Here is a 19,883-nt window from a genome sequence, read left to right as displayed (position 1 = left end):
TCTTATAAAAAGAGACAACGCATCACCATAGCGATAGAATTAATGGTTTACTTTAAAATAGAATATGCAAAGTAAATTTGACAAAAAGAAGCAGCATGAGCTTTGACAACAGGCAGTCAGGATCCAGATCTTTGCTCTGCTGCCAAGAGCAGAGAGTTTGGGCAGGTTACTTCCATGGGGATAAAATTATGGGCTGTGTTCCTGTACAGTTGTTGTAGGGTTAAATAGAGACCCGAAGACCCCAGAGTGGCACCTGGCACACGTGAGCCCTCCTGAGCTCTTGCTGCTGTGTCTCCAAAGTGGGAACTGAGGTCCAGGGGGTAACCTGAGGCCACTGAGATCAGGGTTCCCACCTGGGGGGTAGCGGGGCGGGGAGCCCCCGCCAAGCTCTGCTATTTCTTTCAGTTCCATACTTTCAAATTACAGAGAGTGTAACTCTGAGGCACGAGGTCAAGACCCCAGGCTCGTCAAAAATAAAACACCAAGGTTCCTGCAGTCTTCACTCTGGGCTCGGCAGAATCACAGAAAGCTGTTCCCCCCTAAACCTCACTATCTGGGTCAATCATAACGTCCCAGCTTTGCTTTTTTTTTTTTTTTTTTTTTTTCTTTTTGCGGTATGCGGGCCTCTCACTGTTGTGGCCTCTCCCGTTGCGGAGCACAGGCTCCGGACGCGCAGGCCCAGCGGCCATGGCTCACGGGCCCAGCCGCTCCGCGGCATATGGGATCCTCCCAGACCGGGGCACGAACCCGCATCCCCTGCATCGGCAGGCGGACTCTCAACCACTGCGCCACCAGGGAGGCCCCCAGCTTTGCTTTTTTAATCCATTTTAATATGCATGGGAATCAGGTTAGGTCAGCAACCTTTGTCTCTTAATAACAATCTTGTTTTTCCTCTGCACTCAGATGTTGAGGTTGGGGATGAGACATTTCAAAAACAAGTAATATTTCAGTAACTCTTGTTAGACCGACACATGGAGACAGATGTTTTTTTGCTGCCAAATAAGATGTTGAAGGAACATAGCTACTTCCACCTCCCATCACCTTTGCTCATGAAATAAAGGACAGAAAGGACATTTCAATGTCCAACCAGGGATGTCCTGGGACCAGGACGCTCATGCCGGCTTGCCCAGTGCCCCAGAGTTCCAGTTCCTTGGGGAGTGCTTGTTGTTCCTCCTCAAAGACCTGGCTCCTTAGTGGGAGTTCTTGCATGAAATCAGGGCTATTGGAAATAAGTGAATGGGCAGATTGGGAGCCCGGGGCTCAGCACGGGGCCGATGGGGCACTGAGCTTTGCCCTGGCAGATTCCAGGGTTCTGACAGGTCTTTTCCTCTCTCTTCTGAATCCTCTGAGAAAAGATCTGCCAACATCTCGGTGTGACTCTAAGTCACTGTGTTACCTGCTCAGCAGTCTTGTGTTTTGAGCCCAAGTGCTAATTAAGAAGGGATTCATTCTAAGCCCTGTTGAAGTCATTTCTTCCATGGCAGAAACCACGGGAATATTTGGGGGAAGAGGCGCTTCCCAGGGGGGCTGAGCTGCCAGTGAAGAATCCAAGGATGGTCTCGCCACAGTAACTCAAAAGCTTAAACACAGAGGAACCTGGCAGTTTCTCCCCTGGGTATACACCCAAGAGAATTAAAAACATGCATCCACATAAAAATGTGTACATGAATGTTCACAGCAGCATTATCCACAACAGCCAAAAAGTGCAAACAATGCAAATGTCCATGAAAGGATAATTGGGTGAACAGACGTGGTCTGGCCACACAATGGGATCTTATTTAGCCATAAAAGGGAACGAAGCACCAACACATGGTTCAACATGGATGAACCTTGAAAACGTGAGGCTCAGTGAAAGAAGCCAGACATAAAGGCCACATATCGAATGAGTCCAGTTGTATGAAATGCCCGGAACAGGCAAATTCATAGAGACAGGAAGTAGATTAGTGGTTGCCAGGGGCTGGGGGAGGGGGAAATTGAGAGTGACTGTTAAAGGGTACGGGGTTTCTTTTGGGGATAATGAGAATGTTCTGGAACTGAATCGTAGTGATGGTTCTAAATATTCTAAAACCCGCTGACTTGTGTACTTCAAAATGGTGAGGTTTATGTTATGTGGATTATATCTCAATTTAAAAAAAGAAATATTATGGGGGAGGGAAGGGTCCAGGGCAGGACAAGCAATGGCACCACCAGTCAGTCTTGGTGAGGACTCGTGAGAGCAGAAGTCCTGCCTCCTCTCGGTCCTCTTCCCAACAACAGGTTCAAGTCTAAGCAAGCATTTTAAGGGCCGCTTCTTCGTACCCGCCACCCCCTCTCCAGGCCGTGACACACGGGCGCACGTGGAGCTCCCAAGTTATAAATCACCTTTCATATAAAAATGAGAAAGTCTGCTCAGGTCTGTGTGTGCTACCTGGCATGCAAGGCGCGGACACTTGCTAAGGCTCCTTCAGGAAAGGGGAGCTTTGTTCTGAGTCTCTCAGAGCCACTGAAGCCCGAGACATCACAACCTCTCTGTCCCTCTCTGCTGACCCGTGGGGCCATCCCATAACCCTCAGGCCAGGGCCCAGAGGAAACAGGGCAGACGGGTTTGCTCCAGCCGGGCAGCCTTGTCCCTGGTCACCCCGGCCAGCGGCCACCTCTGCATCCCCAAGCAGGGCTGCAGCAGGCGGGGTGGGCACTGCACCATCCAATACCAGGACCAGCCTGGCTGGAGGAGCGTGGGAACAATCATTATTATGAACTTCAAGGGTTGTACATTTGGTTAAAATGAGTGTCTTTGCAGCATCAAGCAAGCTGAGCAAATTAGCAGAGATTATATTTCATACAGAGGTCCCCAGTTCCCACTGTGAAAATTAAAAACAATCTCTGCTGCATTATCCCCCAAAATGCGTTTCCTCTAAGTGCTAATAATAAGTGATTATGTAGCCATGGAAACAGCTATTTTGGGAGAAAGGAAATCAGGGAAAATCTGATTTTATTTATTTATTTATTTATTTATTTATTTATTTATTTATTTTTGGCTGCGTTGGGTTCTTGGTTGCTGCACGCAGGCTTTCTCTAGTTGGGGAGAGCGGGGGCTACTCTTTGTTGCGGTGCGCGGACTTCTCATTGCGGTGGCTTCTCTTTGTTGCGGAGCATGGGCTCTAGGGCACGTGGGCTTCAGTAGCTATGGCACGTGGGCTCAGTAGTTGTGGCTTGCGGGCTCAGTAGTTATGGCTCACGGGCTCAGTAGTTGTGGCTCGTGGGCTTAGTTGCTCCGCAGCATGTGATATACCCAGACCAGGACTCAAACCCGTGTCCCGTGCATTAGCAGGCGGGGATTCTTAACCACTGAGCCACCAGGGAAGTCCCTGGAAAATTGGATCTTTAGAACAGGTTTATAAAATCATACTCTGCTTAATCTAACTTGAAACTCTACAGCTTAGAGTGTATGTAGGTTCTCACGCTTTGCACACATGTGTTTACGTGATACTCACCTTTCGTATACATCCATTTACATAATTGGTTTTAGAACACTCTGGAAAGGAGAGAATATCCCCCCAAAAGAAAAGAACAGTGAGAAAGGTGTAGTGATTTCCCACGTGTGCCCTTTGCCGTCTGGCAGGAGCCCATGGGGACCCCGTTTGTCCCCTCCACACCAGCCTGGATCTCAGGGCTTGCAAGTCCTTGAATGTGAGCTTTCAGGACAATCTGGAAATTATTCACAAAAATGAAGTTTCAACTTCAAAGTGGATTTTTAGGTCATTGTAAAATAAACTATAATTTTAAATATGCGTGTTACTATATAATATTAACTCACTAAATATCCAAACAATTACCCGAGTGCTTCTGAACCCTCATTTTGACCTTCATTTCAGCCAAGTTTATTTTCAGATTCATTTTCTGGATCTGTAGCATTGGAAGTGCTCCTGTTTATGGGCAGTAATGTTTTTAAGTATGAAGAATAAATTACATGCAAATATCTCAGTATAAGTGGGTCAGCCTGGTTCTCCTCTGCCCTCTTCGGAAACTTCACCCCGAGAAGCAGCTTCTGAGAGGGTCCTGAGGGTGGGAACCTGCACTTCCCTCGTGGGTCCTCTTTGCTTCCACTGTGACCACACTCTGACACCAGATGTGTTACACCAGCTGGGTGTCCCACCATTTAACTCAGTTCTGACACTCTCTTCCCGGAGATCCTCAGGCCCCACAGGGTAAGGGCTCAGGCCACGAGACGCCCCACTTCAGGTGCCAATCACGACGAGGTCCCCAGGGGACCCCCCACGTCTGTCCCACCTGACTGCAGATCAGAGGTGCCCGTGTCCTCCTCCACCTCGGAATCAGTTTTCTGCTAGAACAGCTCACAGAATTCAGGAAAACGCCTACTTAACGTTTACCGGTTTATTAAAAGATATGATAAAGGACACAGGTGAACATCCAGATGAAGAGGTCCCCAGGGCAAGGCCTGGGAGGGTCCTGAGGGTAGGAGCTTCTGTTCTGCGGAGTTGGGGGTCCCCCCTCCCAGCACATGGGTGTGTCCACAGCAGGGGAGCTCTCCAGGCCCCATGCTGCTGGGTTTGCTGTGGAGGGCTTCCCTGGTGGCGCAGTGGTTGAGAGTCCGCCTGCTGATGCAGGGGACACGGGTTCGTGCCCCAGTCCGGGAGGATCCCACATGCCGCAGAACAGTGGGGCCCGTGACCCATGGCCGCTGAGCCTGCGCGTCTGGAGCCTGTGCTCCGCGATGGGAGAGGCCACAGCAGTGAGAGGCCTGCATACCGCAAAAAAAAAAAAAAGTGGTGAACGATTGCTTCACAGAAGTGAATGCTTCTGACCCTATAAAAGGATCTCTGTCTCACCTGTGTGCTTGAGCTGGCAGTACAGGTATGCTGCTGAAAGAAAAGGGAAGAGGAGGAATAGAAAAATAAAAATACTGATTCAAAATACGATTCCCATACTGAAAAGATGTCTTGATATCTCTAAAAAATATCTTTATGGAAACTGGCAGGTAATTTTATAAGAAGTTATTTCCATAGGATTTTGAGCTGTTCTTCTCCATACAGTGCCTGACACAGTAACATCTCATTAAATATTTGTTGAATGAATAAGTAAATCTAATCAGGTATTTTAAACTCTCCATTATGGATTGGTCAGTGGGCCACTGCTGGCTGTTCCCCACCATGCCTGGAACAAAGCCCAGCACATAGTAGGTGTTCAGAAAGCAACTGTTACATGAATGGACTTTTACATTTTAACTGTTCATTCTCGTTTGTACAGAATTCATCTTCCTCTAAAACTCAGATAAAGGCACAATATCTGTTCATAGCAGCGTTATTCAAAATAGCCAGAAAGTGGAAATAACGCAAATGTCCATCATACGATGAAAGGAGAAACAAATGTGGTCTAATCAGACAATGACTGTTGTTCAGCCTTGACAGGACGAAAGGCTGGTTCCGGTTTTCACATGGCCTCCTTTCGAGCAGAAGCATTCACTTCTGCTCAGAGAAAACGGGCTGCTCTAGTAAATAGTACATTCCACAAGGACTTCCCTCCTTCCAGTAAACAGTGAGCATGTGTTCACACTGTCAAGAAATGTAATTACAGCCTTTTAAGTATGATTCAGGGAGTGAGGAAGCTGCCCTTTGGTAATTTCACATCAAAGAAAGCTTTCAAAAAAGGAAGTAAAACCGTCCTTCTTTCTTACACCAAGTTCCATTGATCACATAATAATTAGACTCCATGATACCAATAGAAAGCTACCTTTCAAATACAAGCTTCATTCTGTTCTTATATTAACTTACTAAGCACAGATGGAATTCCCGTGTGCTCGCTAACAGTTTTATCCACGTGATCACAGTTAAGTGCTTGGAACTCAGTGTTTCCCATCCTGTTCTCCATCGATGTGAACCTCGAGGGCCAGGCATTGTTTCTGAGGAGAAGGAATGAAGGATTCCTCATGCTAGCTACGGGGGCTCAGAAAGAAGTCACTTTGCCGTGACTCTCTGTTAAGATGTATGCAGTAACTAAATATATCTTCTTTTTTTTTTATAAATTTATTTTAGGCTGCGTTGGGTCTTCGTTGCTGCGTGCAGGCTTTCTCTAGTTGCAGCGAGCGGGGGCTACTCTTTGTTGTGGTGCGCTGGTTTCTCATTGCGGTGGCTTCTCTTTACTGCAGAGCACGGGCTCTAGGTGTGCGGGCTTCAGTAGTTGTGGCACACAGGCTCAGTAGTTGTAGCTCCTGCATGGGCTTAGTTGCTCCGTGGCATATGGGATCTTCCCGGACCAGGGATCGAACCCATGCCCCTGCATTGACAGGCTGACTCTTAACCACTGCACCACCAGGGAAACCCCAATATATCCTCTTCTAAAACTGACAAGACTTACATCATTTTTCCAAGAAAGGATACATTTTATTATCCTCAATTGACCATGTTTAACGACATCTCAGATCCCTTCTAAAATGAGAAATTTGGCGTGAAGTGAGCACAGATTGGAGGTCCTGTTTCTCACTGCGGTTCTTCCTCTGATACATGGTGTGCTGGTGTGGCACAGTGGTGTATCTGGTCTCTGACGACAGGGTGGCCCTGGGCCCCCACAAGGCTGTCTGCATCGGGAAGCCCTCAGTTGACCCCCTGCTTCTCAGGCTGGCCTACCCTCGGTCAGCTGCCTCTTCAGGACCTGGGAGGTGGCGGGACCTGCGTCCCGGAGCTGTGACAGGCACACGACACGGTGGACACCACCTGTGCTATTTCCTTGCTTTATTTCACGTGAAAGACATTGAAGAATTTGCAGTATTTCCCCCATTCGTGTAAGCTGAAATTCAGGGAGCTCTGAACTCTCTTTTAACCCCTAAACTGCTCTGAAAATACATTTTCTCTCTCCCACAGTATGCTAGAGTTTACTGTTCAGTATTGTTTTCCAGATGTTAACCCTGGCTGGGATTTATTATATTTAGGACACAGTTAAACATGCCTCAAGGCAGCCTAGTGGTTCCTGGAATAGAAATATCTGCTAGAACCTAGCCTCACTAGGCAGATTTATCAGGGAAGCTCCTCCAGCACCTCTGTGCCCCAATTGTGGCGACCCTTCCAAAAAAAGAAATGCGGGGGAAATGCACCCCTCTGCTTTGTGGAACAGTATAAATGCATCATGCGTGTGGATTACTTACCTGTCCCCACCTCCCACCCCCGCCGTACATCCCGAGCCTCGAGCCAGGCAGTACTTGTGGAAACAGGTGTGAGCTGGAAGCGTCCGCCCCAAGTCCACCAAATAGTAGAATAAGAAAGCATAGCCAGTTTATTTTAGTTCAGATACCTTGTATCTAATGACTTAGTTCAAAACCATTTTAAAGCTGACACTGCTTTTAAAAATACCTACCTTTGGCCTCCTTCAGACCACAAGTGTTCACTGTCTCAGAGAAACTGAAGGCTATCTTAGTAATTATAGCAATGTAGGAGTGTTAACAAGTATCCGGCTTTTTTAACAGGATTTTTCACGTTTTAAATAGAAGTTTTAAGTTATTTCTAGTAGGATTCATTGAGTTAGGTTATAGTGGAGTTCTCATCCTGTTTTGCTTCCTAACTAAAGATATCAGCTTAAACTAACAAAACCTTTATGTTTTGGCTCAACAGCTTAATTGCAGCTCCTCCTTGAACAAAAGAAATTGCGAGCTTGGGCACTAATGGCCTGGGACTCCTTCCTTTATGTGGACAGTGTGGGTTAAACTAGACCTGAAGGGACTTTAAGTGGTTCTCAGAGTACATGGCTGTCAGCACTGTCCTCTGTTCTGTGGCCATGGGTATTTTAAATCACGTGACCCACTTAAGCTTAATTTAACTGTGATAGGATGATACTTAAAAGCTGTGTCTCGGGATGGGTCAGATACAGCACTGATTAAGGATGTGGGTGTATCAGCTGCACACACGGGTACCAGGAGCGGCAATGAGGGGCCCAGGGTTGGGTCCCGACACTCAACCCCACCAAGCCCTGAGGACGCTCTGCTTCTAATGTTTCCATTATTCCCAGAAGGAGCTGCCAGAGCAGGCCTAGACAGGGCTGTGATGTGCAGCAGATTTACTGCCCAGGGTGCACAGTAGCTGTTTTTAACATACGGCTTGTAAGCTGAATGTTCAAGTTTAAGGGAAAAAAAACTTATGTGAGAACCGTCAGCCTCCAGGCTCCTGGAGAGCGGTCCCCTCTGCAGCCCGGCTGGACCAGCGAGCAGTCCTGTCCACCTGCCCCGGACCTGTGGTCCTGAAATCCCTTCCCACCCAGAGCAGTGGCCGCAAGTTGACCTACTTCCCATCAGGCAGCCAGGCAGCTGTTAGGTACTGCAACACGTTTCTCTGCAGGGAATAAGCTTTTCTTAAAAATAAAGAAGAAGTAGCAGAATAAAGATTCCCAGTGACGAATGGAAAGAGTGGTGGGAAGAGGCGTGCTGGCACATGTCCCAGACCGTGAAATATTTCAGGTCTTTGTTTTCCGACCACAGTTCCTTACTCTCTGCTTATGTTCATCTGTCCCTTTGAGGCAGGAGGAGGAGATTTTCTCACCAAAGGAGATTTTCTTCCTACAAACTTTTGTATATGGAGGAGTAACATAAAGATAGACACAGTCCGCCTTCTCCCTTTTGCTGAATCTTCTCTGCGTGTTCCACACGAGATCTCGCAACATCCATCACAAATTGCCAGGAGAAAAACAAGTTAAACAGTACATTTTTTTCTCTAAGTAAATCTTAAAACGAATCTCTACAGATTGTTTTAGGGATTTTTTTAATGGAATTATGCCGTGTGTACCATTTTGGTCTGTTCCTTTTGCTCCAGTTAAGTTTTTAGGATGTATTCATGCTTTGAGTACGGGTGTAGCTATTTATTTTCATTGCTATGTAGTATTCGATTGTAAAAATCTGCCACAATTCGTATCTCTGTTCTGTTCACAGTTACATTGTTTGCAGGTTTAGGTCATGACATCTTGTTTTGTACCCGGGGCACACATGCAAGCGTTTCTCTGGGGTGGATCATTGCAAGCAGAACTGGTGCTCATGGGGGTGCACTTTTTAACTTTATTAGATAAAAAAGAGAGGTTATATCTACTGACACTCCCACCAGTAGTGTATGAGAGTCTTCACTGTTTCACATCTTGGCCAAAACACACTATTTTGAGCCTTTGCCTGAATTATTTGAATTTAGGGATTTTTTTTTAATTTAATAGTTTTGAGCAGCCTCCCCCGGTTCCAGGACCTGATGAAGGCACGACTGTTAGATCCTAGGTCCTCCCTTTCCAGTGTTACAAATGAGGAAACTGAGGCCCGTAGAAGTGAGCTGGTCTACACTGGATCACATGAGGAATCACCCAGCTTTACCAGAAGGGACCAGCGCCTGGTGCCCTGACTCCCAGTCAGGGTCACACCCAGGCCTCCCCCTCTTGCTTTCACATTGCTCTTTTGTTGGGAAAGTCCAAAATCGTCCTAAAATAAGACCAAACTGAAGAGAATCTGGAGTCATGTTTTAACAAAACTCAAGCGGGGAAATTAATATTTAGAGACTTAAAAAAAAAGAATTACTGCTATTGCTGTTTTCTGAATCAGATTGTTCTTTATTGCAAAGAGGACCAGGAAGGTGTGTGGAGGCTCCTTCTGTGAACGGCTGGGCGCAGTAGGGATTGCTTTCCTCTGCACCAAGGGAAATCCCGGAAGTCTTCAGAGCCTAGAGTGTTGAGGTTTCATTTTCAGCCTGTCGTCAGATCAGTAAGGTGTTCAGCATAGAGCAGGAGAATCCCTGTGTCTGTGTGATTAGGCCATCAGGACAGGGGGACTCAGGCTGTGCTGCCACCATGAGGACCACTGACCGGGCGTTTCCCAGCTGCACCTGTGCGGAGCATCGCGGCAGTCCACTCAGGGGCGACTTTTCTGTTTCCTTCTAACGCTTTCTTGTTTTTGTTTTCAACCTGGACATTATGTTAATATAATTTGAGGGACAATGGCTTTGCGATTTCCCAAGGTTTGAGGAGTCTCGGAGTCTCACATTATGGCTGTGGTCCTAAATGAATAGTGAGGAAAATTATATATATAATACATGCAGTGGTGTATGTCATGCACTCCTGGAAATGGCCACCAAGGGGGTATGTGCCCAGTGCCGGGTCCTTCGCCTGTAGTCATATGTTCAGCAGAAACACACTGAGCTTCCGTGTGTCCCTGAGGGTGACTGGTACCTGGTGCCAAGCAGTGAACTTTCAAAAGCGGGTGGTTCCAGATGATTCCTAAGAATCTGACCTGAACAGCTGGGTGCATGGAAGTGCCCTTTAGCAGGAGGAGCAGGTTTGGGGGGAAGGATTGAGCAGTCAGTGGGAGGACTTGCCAATGGCCTTGCACCCCCAGCTCTCCGGGGTCAGCAGGTCATTGGGACATTGGGCTCAGAAGGAAGCTGGCTCTAGGAAAGTGACCATGAGAGCTTCAGCCTGGGTCATACTGAGCACAGTGGGGTGGCTGGGGTGTCAGAGAAGAAAGCAGAGGGCTGGGCCTGGGAAGCAGGGCCCACGGCGAGGTCAGCCTCCCCTCGGCGTCCAGTCTGCCCGGGCCTCTGGAGTCCTCAGCTGAAGTCTGGAGTCCAGGCTGCCCAGCAACCAGAGGAGACCCGCCTCGGTCAGCAAGCGTAGCAGGGGCTGTCAACTTCTCTGAGCAGCCCTCCTTAGCTCCTGTTAACCTTGTGGTCAGTCCAGTCCTCAGCTGTCTCAAAACAACTCCTGCTGCATCAACCTCTTCCTTTAAGTAGAAATGATAACTCCACTGGATCCCATGTTAACTTACTGCATCCCCCATTGTTTCTTACTTGTCCCACTGCAGCCCTGGAATCCCATTCCTCACACTCAGCAGCTGTGGACCCAGCCAGTGGCTTAGCGTGCTGTGCTTCAGTTCCCTGGCCTGTAGGATGGAGGTGTTAACAGAGTCTACCTCCTAGGGTTTATGAGGATGACATGGGTCAATTCATGCAAACTGGCCAGAACAACCCAGCACATCAGGACTTAATATGTTAGTTGTCATTATCCTCATAATCTGTCAAGGTTTCTCAGGCTTATATTCCAAACCCTGTCACCTAATGGAACAGGCCATGGGTAATGGTCAAGGAACTGGCTTGCTGACTGCAAGGGACCCAAAAGAAAAGGCGGGGGTTGGGGGGACAGTGGGTGAGCAGTGGAGGGGGTGGGGCCCTCTAAGCCCCACTTCAAACAGACTTCTTCCCTTTATTGGTCTTTTATATTCTGTTTCTAGGAATGTCTCATGTGAACAGAAAGAGTTCTGCTTTAGGGAAAAATAATAATCTTGGCTAAGCTGCTGACGAGGGTAACGTCTTAGCCCCTCTCAGCCACAGTTCAACTCAGCAAAACCTTACTGGGTTCAGTGCCTGCTGTTTGCAGAGCGTGTGCTGGGTTCCACGGGGGTCGGGGGGGGAGGAATAAGACTGTTCTCTGCCTCCACGGAGTTCGTAATATAATAGGTACCCGGACCCCGTGCCAGGCAGTCTGACATGTGTGCTGTGCGGGGTAAGGGGATAGCACAGAGCGGGGGTCCTGGAGAAGCAGCTTTGAGCAGGGGCAGGATCACAACAGTCAGAGATGCGACGGCTAGAAGCCCAGGGAGTGGGGACAGTGTCCGGAGGACCATCCCTCCTCATCCACACTGACCAAGGGACACAAATGGTGTTCAGCCTCCAAGCTCAGTCTGGCTTGACTGCGTGGGGAGGGAAAGAAAAGGGAGGGTGGGGACCGTGTTCGCCGCGTGCCTTTCTGCTCAGGTTTTGGAGCAAGAGAGTGATATAACCAGAGCTGGGTTTTAGGAAAATGCATGTGCAACAGCACCACTGGCAAACTATCACACGAGGCCCAAAGGGATGGTGACACTTTGGATTAAAACTTTCTCAAACAGAATTACTCTCAGAGTTCATTTTCAGCCTAGCTCCTTAGGGCAGGTTGGGCCCTGCTATGTTGTTATTGCTGTACGGGAGGAATCTTCCTAAAAGAAAAAAGCCACAGCACAGTCTGCTGCCATCTGAAAGCCTGCACTTCTAAAGGGTATAATACATAGTGACAGTTTTGATCTACGCCAGTGGGTGTGGGTCCCAGTACTTCACCATCCTCTGCCTGCATAATTTAAAATGACAGTTTCGTGTCAAAATGAAATGTGAGTGAAGTTCCTTGGATATTTATAAAATATCAAACAGAATCATGTCAGCAAAAGATGGGTCTTTTATTACTAAACCACACAAGGATTTTTGTATGTTTGGAGTTGCTGGCAACTCATCTACAAGCTGACCTTCAGCTACAGCATAGACGAGGTGGTCCACGGACCAGAAGGTATTTTCACCCACTGCAGTAAAACGATGTCACAGGCTGCAACCAGATTGTCCTCAAAGACCGAGGCGCAGGTCAGTGATACAACTTTTTCTGTTTCGTACTTTTAATTCTTAACGGTCCACGTTCCCCTGAGAAAGTGGAAGTTGCCAGAGCAGATGGAGAAGGCTGAGGTCTACTAACCTCAGGACAGCTTCCTGGTTTCCAACCTCTGGCCGGACACCTCAGGCCACCAAGGTTGGAGAGTTTTTATGTGCAGCTCCAGACAGTCCTGTCCGTGCCTACGAAAGTGTGTGGACACGCATTTCCGTGAATTTACTAATGCTTCAGTACTTTAACAACTGGTGCGGGGGCGGGGAACTCGGTGCAGACGGCGAGCGCGGGGGTCAGAGGGGCCGCGGTCAGCGCTGCACCATCTGGCCCCCTGGGACCAGGTGCGCCTGGTCCAGGTCCGGGAGCCACGCCCCATACGCCGTGCGCCCCGCCGGCCCCGCTCCCGGCGCCGAGCGATGACGTCACGGTCTGCGCCGCGTGCGGCAGAAACGGGAAGTGGGACCAAAACAAAGGAGCGGCGGCCGGGAGCGGTCGTTCTTTTCCTACCTCCTCTGGCTTCCACCTCGGCTCCGGCCGCCGACCCCCGGGAGCCATCCGATCATGTCCAACATGGAGAAACACCTGTTCAACCTAAAGTTCGCGGCCAAAGAACTGGGCAGGAGTGCCAAAAAATGCGACAAGGAGGAAAAGGCCGAAAAGGCCAAGATTAAAAAGGCCATTCAGAAGGGCAACATGGAAGTTGCGAGGATTCACGCCGAGAACGCGATTCGCCAGAAGAACCAGGCGGTGAATTTCCTGAGGATGAGCGCGCGGGTGGACGCGGTGGCCGCCAGGGTCCAGACGGCCGTGACGATGGGCAAGGTGACCAAGTCGATGGCCGGTGTGGTTAAGTCGATGGACGCGACGTTGAAGACCATGAATCTCGAGAAGATCTCCGCCCTGATGGACAAGTTCGAGCACCAGTTCGAGACGCTGGACGTGCAGACGCAGCAGATGGAGGACACGATGAGCAGTACGACGACGCTGACCACTCCCCAGGGCCAGGTGGATATGCTGCTGCAAGAAATGGCAGACGAGGCCGGCCTCGACCTCAACATGGAGCTGCCGCAGGGCCAGACCGGCTCCGTGGGCACAAGCGTGGCCTCGGCCGAGCAGGACGAACTGTCCCAGAGGCTGGCCCGCCTGCGGGACCAAGTGTGACCGCGGAACCCGCTCTCAGGCGTCCCGGCCGCAGCCACCTTCGAAGACGGATACTCTACGCTAGAAACACGGAACCGGCCTGAATGCTGAACTGCTCTTACTCAAGATGCTTCTGCCTTTGGGTTTTACAGTGCTCTCCAGATACACGAAGACGTCTCAGGCCTTCTCCACTCTTAAATGGATTTGAAAGTTCTGTATAGCTTGTTATCATGTGCATTTTTATAGCTGCCTTTTAACAGATCTGCTTAATTTGGTGTATATGAATCTTTCTCAAAAATTTGGTCAAAACTCTAGTTCCCGTGCATTCAGTATTCTGCCCGAATTACCAGAATTGAAGGTTTTCTTTTTAATTTTGTGCAGTCGATAATATCTAGAGTTGAGGGGAGGTGATTACTTAGGTTGATTACAGCGCTATCAACACCTCATTAAGAGATTTATTTCATGGGCAGTGCTATTCTGTGTATCCTTTATTGTCATCAGATCCAGACTAAAGGTGACTATTCATCTGTTCTCATAACTTACACTAAAATTACTTTACGACTTTCCTGCATAATGTTCAGTTACTGTTTACGTCCTATAAATTTTTCTTATGGTAGTTGTCTTTTATAACTGGAAAAAATGCCATGTAACTTCCATTTATCATAAGAGAAAAGTGTTCATTTATGGTTTTAAGATTTACAAGGTTTAACGTTAGTAAGACAGTTTTTTCCAAGTGAACTTCTCTCTCACGTTTCTAGTTATTTTCCTATTTAATTAGACTTCTTTTAAAGTATGGCAATTAGCACGACAGTCACATTACTCTGACGTTGCCAAAGAACCGTTGATTGGTTTGAGAAAGCCCTGGGACTGTGTGTATGTAGGTTTTGTTTTGATTTTAATCAAAAATAGAAATAAAATTAGAACTGCATTTTAGGTTCTAATTATTTGCATTTATTATCTTGTCTTGAGAGCAACAGCTCTTTTAAAACCTCGGAAATACAAGTTGGAGTGTTTGGCTTAGCCATGCAAATCCCTTACACATACATGCAGCCGCCTGGAAGTCTGGGAAGGACAGATGCAGGGTCAGACGGTAGGCTCGACCCTCTCAGGCCAGAGCCCAGATGTGCTGCCTTCCATCTTTCTGGAATGGTGGTGTGTAAAGTAAAAGTGAAAAAGCAGAGCCTGTAGCTACCACTTTCTCAGAACCGCAAAACATGGAGAACAGCAACTTGCTTTTGCCTTGGCGAGCATATTAATCTAAGTTAAACACTTAAGGATATTTTAAATTTCCTCTTCCCTTCACTGGAGAGAATTCAGGTATTTCAGAAAATAATTAAAGGGACTCTTCCAAGCCCTTTGAAAGATTGAGAACCAAGTATTCACTGTTACAACATGTCCTCCTGTATGAATGTGTGTGTATTAAGGGGGAAAAAAAAATGAAGAGTTGTGTGCAGATAAGGACTGACCCTCGTATATAAGTGTCATTATGTGTGACTGGATGTTGTTCCAAAGTCTTCTGTAAGGGACACCTGCCAGTCGTCTGCCCCACATCCTCTTTCTAGAACTAGTCCCTTTTGGTGTCTCCTCATCCACAAGGTTGCCCAGAGGCAGCTGTGTGTGAGCACAGCATGAGTCCTAAGCCCTCTTTAGACTGAAAACATCATTACAACTTAAATAATAGCTTGGTGTTGATCCTTTGGTAAATTGAGGACCCTTTTATAGTGCAGATAATTCCCAACAAAACTAATATATTTTGTGAGATTAAACAATGCTTATATATGCTTGAACTTTCTTAAAATATGTTCATTTCAAACTATATGAATGTACATTTTTATGAAACAAATATTTTCAAAAGCATACCAGGCCCATGAATTATTTCCTCAGTTTTGCAGTTGATGAAATGCTGGAATATGAACCACAGAAGTTTGTCAAATAAATCATTTTAAACTGCATGTTATTGCATACTTACTGTACATCCTGTTTACAAAGCTATTTAAGGAAAAAGAATTTAGAGGTTGATTTGGTTCAGAAAGCATAGTATTTTTCCAGACTTACCTTTAGCACCTGGATTTGTTTGCATGCATATTTCTAGAATTCCAAGTTGTTATTTCTTTACTGTAATAGTTTCTTCATGGCAACAAGGTTCTTCCTCATACTGAAACTTGCCTAGGCTAAAGAGAGAATTTCAAAAAGGATCCAGCTCAAACATACCAAGGAAATGGTTCATCTTCCATGCAACTACTAGTATAATTTTTGCTCTTATTTCTCCTTTGTATTTTTCTGCCTTCAAATTCACAGTTTCCAAATGGATTTAGAATAAACTTTTAAGTTTACTTTAGGAACTATTTAGTTTATTTCAGTTCAGATGACAACTGCACTATTGGAGACCTTTCTTACTACAGGTGCTTCTTCCTGAAGGAGCCTTAATGTGTGTGTGCCTTTCAGATGAGGGTGCCGTGTGCTCACCCTGCTGTCTTCGATTTGGAAAGGTGCCACCTAAAGTAAGCACCCATCTGACAACCTTATTCACTGAACGTGATCTCAGGGTCAGCCAGACAACCGCACCTCATTGAGCAGGAGTGAGGCACCTCATGTCCTAGATTCCTCCTCTGCAACAGGCATGACACCCTCTTGGAGGCATTTCCGTAGCCAAAATCCAAAGCTCAGGACCTCGGGTGCTGTTGGCAAAAAGCTGTGAGCCTGTGGTCATTGAACAAACTGATGAGCAGGTCCCCATCTCTTTTTTTCTTTTAATCAACTGGTTGGAATGAGACAGTGCCTGCCTGGTGTACCGGGGTTTGTTTTCCTACAACCAGATAGTAGGTTCCATGTGGGGCAGGACCAGTGCATCTCAGTCATGGTTCCTGGGCATCAGGTGGTCTACCCAGCTCAGTAGGTGTGAATGCAGATCTCCCTTGGGTGCTGTCACGCGTGACCTCGCCCAGAGCTCCCCAGTGACAGCACCACAGTGGGTGCGGGGCCCTCAGCAGAGCCCAGATGTACCCTCAGGACCACCCTGTCCTCTTCCTTCAGCGTGTTTCTCCAAACTGAGGTATTTGCTCCTGCTCTTTAGGGTTTGTACATCCTCCATCCCTCCTGAATGGTGTCAGCACAAACAATTCAGCAGTGTTTGTTGAGAACAGCTGAATACAGTAAAAGATTTAGACTGAGGGGTGTCAGATGCTGGCTGTCCGGGGCTTCTTTCTAGAAATAAAGACATGCTTCTGCCTTAAACGGTCCTCAGTGGAGTTAGGTAGATAAGGCACAAGCAAAAAGAGGAAAATACACAAGTGTACACAGGTGCGACAGAGTCATCAAGATGAGTAATGTCAGTGCTCTTTACGCACCGTGTGTTTTATAACTCAACTTATACAAGGGGGGAAATCACGATGTAAGGTGTGTTCCGAGCTAATCAAATCATGAAACAAACTACATGGAGGATGGGATTATAGTGTCCTAAAACTGGTTTCTTTTTTCTTTTTTTTTTTTTGAAGCAGCACTGGTTTATGACACATAAGTTTCATGTTTACAACATTCTAATTGTGTACACACTACAGCAAGCTTGCCACCAAAAATTTCATTTCCAGCCAACACCTCACAGTCGATCCCCTTCACCCATTTCCCCCTCCCCCTGCCTCTCCCCCTCTGGTAACCACTACTCTGTTCTCTGTATCTACGTGTTTGTTTTTATTTGGTTTGGCCTGTTCATTTATTTTGGGGTTTTGTTTGATTGTTTTTTTTATAGTCCACGCATGAGTGAAATCATACTGTATTTTCTTTCACCATCTGCCTTACTTCACTTAGCATAATACCCTCAAGGTCCATCTGTGTTGTCACAAATGGCAAGATTTCCTTCTTTGTGTGGTTGAATAATATTCCTGTGTGTGTGTGTGTGTGTATATCATATCTTCTTTATCCATTCATCTGTCGATGGACACTTAAGGTTGTTTCCATATCTCAGCTATCGTAAGTAATGCTGCTATAAACATTGGGGTGCAGATATTCTGGAATTAGTGTTTCTATTTTCTTTGGATAAATACCTAGGAGTGGAATTGCGGGTCCATAAGTAGTTGTTCTGTTTTTAATTTTTTGAGGAGTATCCATACTGTTTTCCACAGTGGCTGCACCAATTTACATTCCCATCAACAGTGTACAAGGGCTCCCTTTTCTCCACATCCTCACCAACACTTGTTATTACTTGCCTTTGATAACAGCCATCCTAACAGGTGTGAGGTGATAATCTCATTGTGGTTTTTTGGATGGTTAGCAGTGGTGAGCATCTTTTCATGTGCCTGTTGGCCACCTGTATGTCTTCTTTGGAAAAATGTCTCTTCAGCACTTCTGCCCATTTTTAAATCATGTTGTTTGTTTTTTTGTTATTGAGTCATGTGAGTTCTTTATATAGTGTGGATATTAACCCCTTATCAGATATATGATTTACAAATACCTTCTCCCATTTGGTAGGTTGTCTTCTTGTTTTGTTGCTGGTTTCCTTTGCTGTGCAGAATCTTTTTAGCTTGATGCAGTCCCATTTGTTTATTTTTGCTTTTGTTTCCCTTGCCTGAGGAGACATATCTAGAAAGATACTGCTAGGACCAATGTCAAGGAGCATACTGCCTATGTTTTCTTTTAGGAATTCTATGGTTTCAGGTCTTGCATTCAAGTCTTTAATCCATTTTGAGTTTGATTTTTATGTAGGGTGTGAGGTAGTGGTCCATTGTGATTATTTTCCACGTAGCTGTCCAGCTTCCCCAACACCAGTTATGGAAGAGACCATCCTTTCTCCACTGTATGTTCTTTGCTCCTTTGCCATAAATCAGTTGTCCATATGTGTGTGGATTTGTTTCTGGGCTCTCAATTCTGTTCCATAGAATTGGCTTCTTAGAAGAGGTTGGGTTCAATCTGAGGCTTCAAAGAAAAAAAAGTGGGGATTACACAAAGGTCTGGAAAGCCAAAAACTACATGGGGATTTGACTGGAGTGGAGGGTTTGCCATCAAGAAGAACAAGGAAGAGATGGGACGCATTGCAAAGGGCTCAGATGCCAGATTCAGGGTGGACTTCACTCTGAGGGCGGGAACAGGATGTGAGTCAGCAGGTGTGCCATCCAGGTGACGGGAGAGGACAGGCCAGGGCAGGGGTGGAAAAGGCATGATGCTTCTCAGACATCCAGGGGCACGTGGGTCACTCATCCACCCCGGCTCTGGCTCAGCCGCAATCCCGATGCCCGGGCTCTGGTCCGAGGACCGCCTCTGACGTGACCCGGATCTCAGCCCTGCTGCACATTAGATCAGGCTGATGCTCTGTCACTACTGCTAACATTTGCCTCCAGTAGTTTTTACATCAAATTTTTTACATCATCATGAAGTGAATTTCAGTAAGACACTGAGAAAAGGGTTTTACTTGTGTCGATTTAAGAAAATGCACAACCTGAGCGTTGCGAGTTGTTTTATTTGGGGCAAAATGAGGACTACAGCCCAGGAGACAGCATCCCAGAGAGCTCTGAGCAACGGCTCCGAAGAGGCGGGGCGGGGGGTGGGGGAAGGTCAGCATAGATGTGATTTTGGTGAAAGGGGAACACATGCAACTGAGCACATACTATTTTGCAGAAGGTTTCTGCTAGTCACGAGGAGCAGTCGTCACCATGAAGGATTTTCTAGATATGAACAGATACAAGAATTGGGCTCATAAAATCGGCTTCTGAAAACATCTAACTCTCTGAAGACTTGTTCTGCCAGTTCTTCCTGGAGCACAGAGTGCCTCGTTTTTGCTGTCCACCAGAACTCCTTTCAGGGGGTGTTGACAGTCAGCAGCTGCAGCAACACAAGAGTTAATCCTTGTAGAGGTGGACGGCAAGTGCCAATGGAAAATGCCAATTTGTAGTTGACGCTTGGCTTGACACAGCTTCGACTTGCTGCAGTTTTCATAAAAGAAATCATTTTAATTAAATGTCGTTGGTGCTTTTCCTGAGATCCAGTTGTTCAAAGGCATATAACAGGATAGCTTCATCTTTTCACCATTCCCCCTCAACCTCCGCCCCTGGCCCACAAGAACCCTGCAGTTTCGAGTTACTGGGGTGGCAGACAGATGAGAAATGAACAGTGAATTGCTGTTTCGTGCCAATGTCAAGCAGAGGGGCATCCCAGTGGCCAAAATAAAAACACTTCTGTAAACACAAATATCCTCAGCTGTAGCAGGAAACAGTGAAGAGCAATCAAAGTAAATTGCTTTTTAACTGCTTTTCTTAAAGTGACCATAAGGGTGGGGGTGGGGGTGACATTTCTTTTTAATATTTATTTATTTACTTATTTATTTGGCTGCACCCGGTCTTAGTTGC

General features: G+C 46.7%; 2 protein-coding genes across 5 annotated transcripts in view; both read left to right on the top strand.

Moving 5' to 3' along the window:
- Positions 1–19,883, top strand: part of GNAL (G protein subunit alpha L) — an 85,688-nt gene that overhangs the window by 58,957 nt on the left and 6,848 nt on the right. The gene's annotated exons all lie outside the window — the stretch shown is intronic.
- Positions 12,828–15,282, top strand: CHMP1B (charged multivesicular body protein 1B). Its single transcript, XM_082640708.1, has one exon. The coding sequence runs from the start codon at positions 12,970–12,972 to the stop codon at positions 13,567–13,569; it is 600 nt and encodes a 199-aa protein (XP_082496834.1). The 5' UTR covers positions 12,828–12,969; the 3' UTR covers positions 13,570–15,282.

The sequence above is a fragment of the Mesoplodon mirus genome (genome assembly GCF_964341445.2).
Source record: "Mesoplodon mirus genome assembly, chromosome: 13".
Taxonomy (NCBI): domain Eukaryota; kingdom Metazoa; phylum Chordata; class Mammalia; order Artiodactyla; family Ziphiidae; genus Mesoplodon; species Mesoplodon mirus.
This window is presented reverse-complemented; position numbering and strand designations above follow the sequence as displayed.

What these genes read in the sequence shown, in the direction of transcription:
- CHMP1B (XM_082640708.1), top strand. Translation starts at nt 12,970, where the DNA reads ATGTCCAACATGGAGAAACACCTGTTCAACCTAAAGTTCGCGGCCAAA.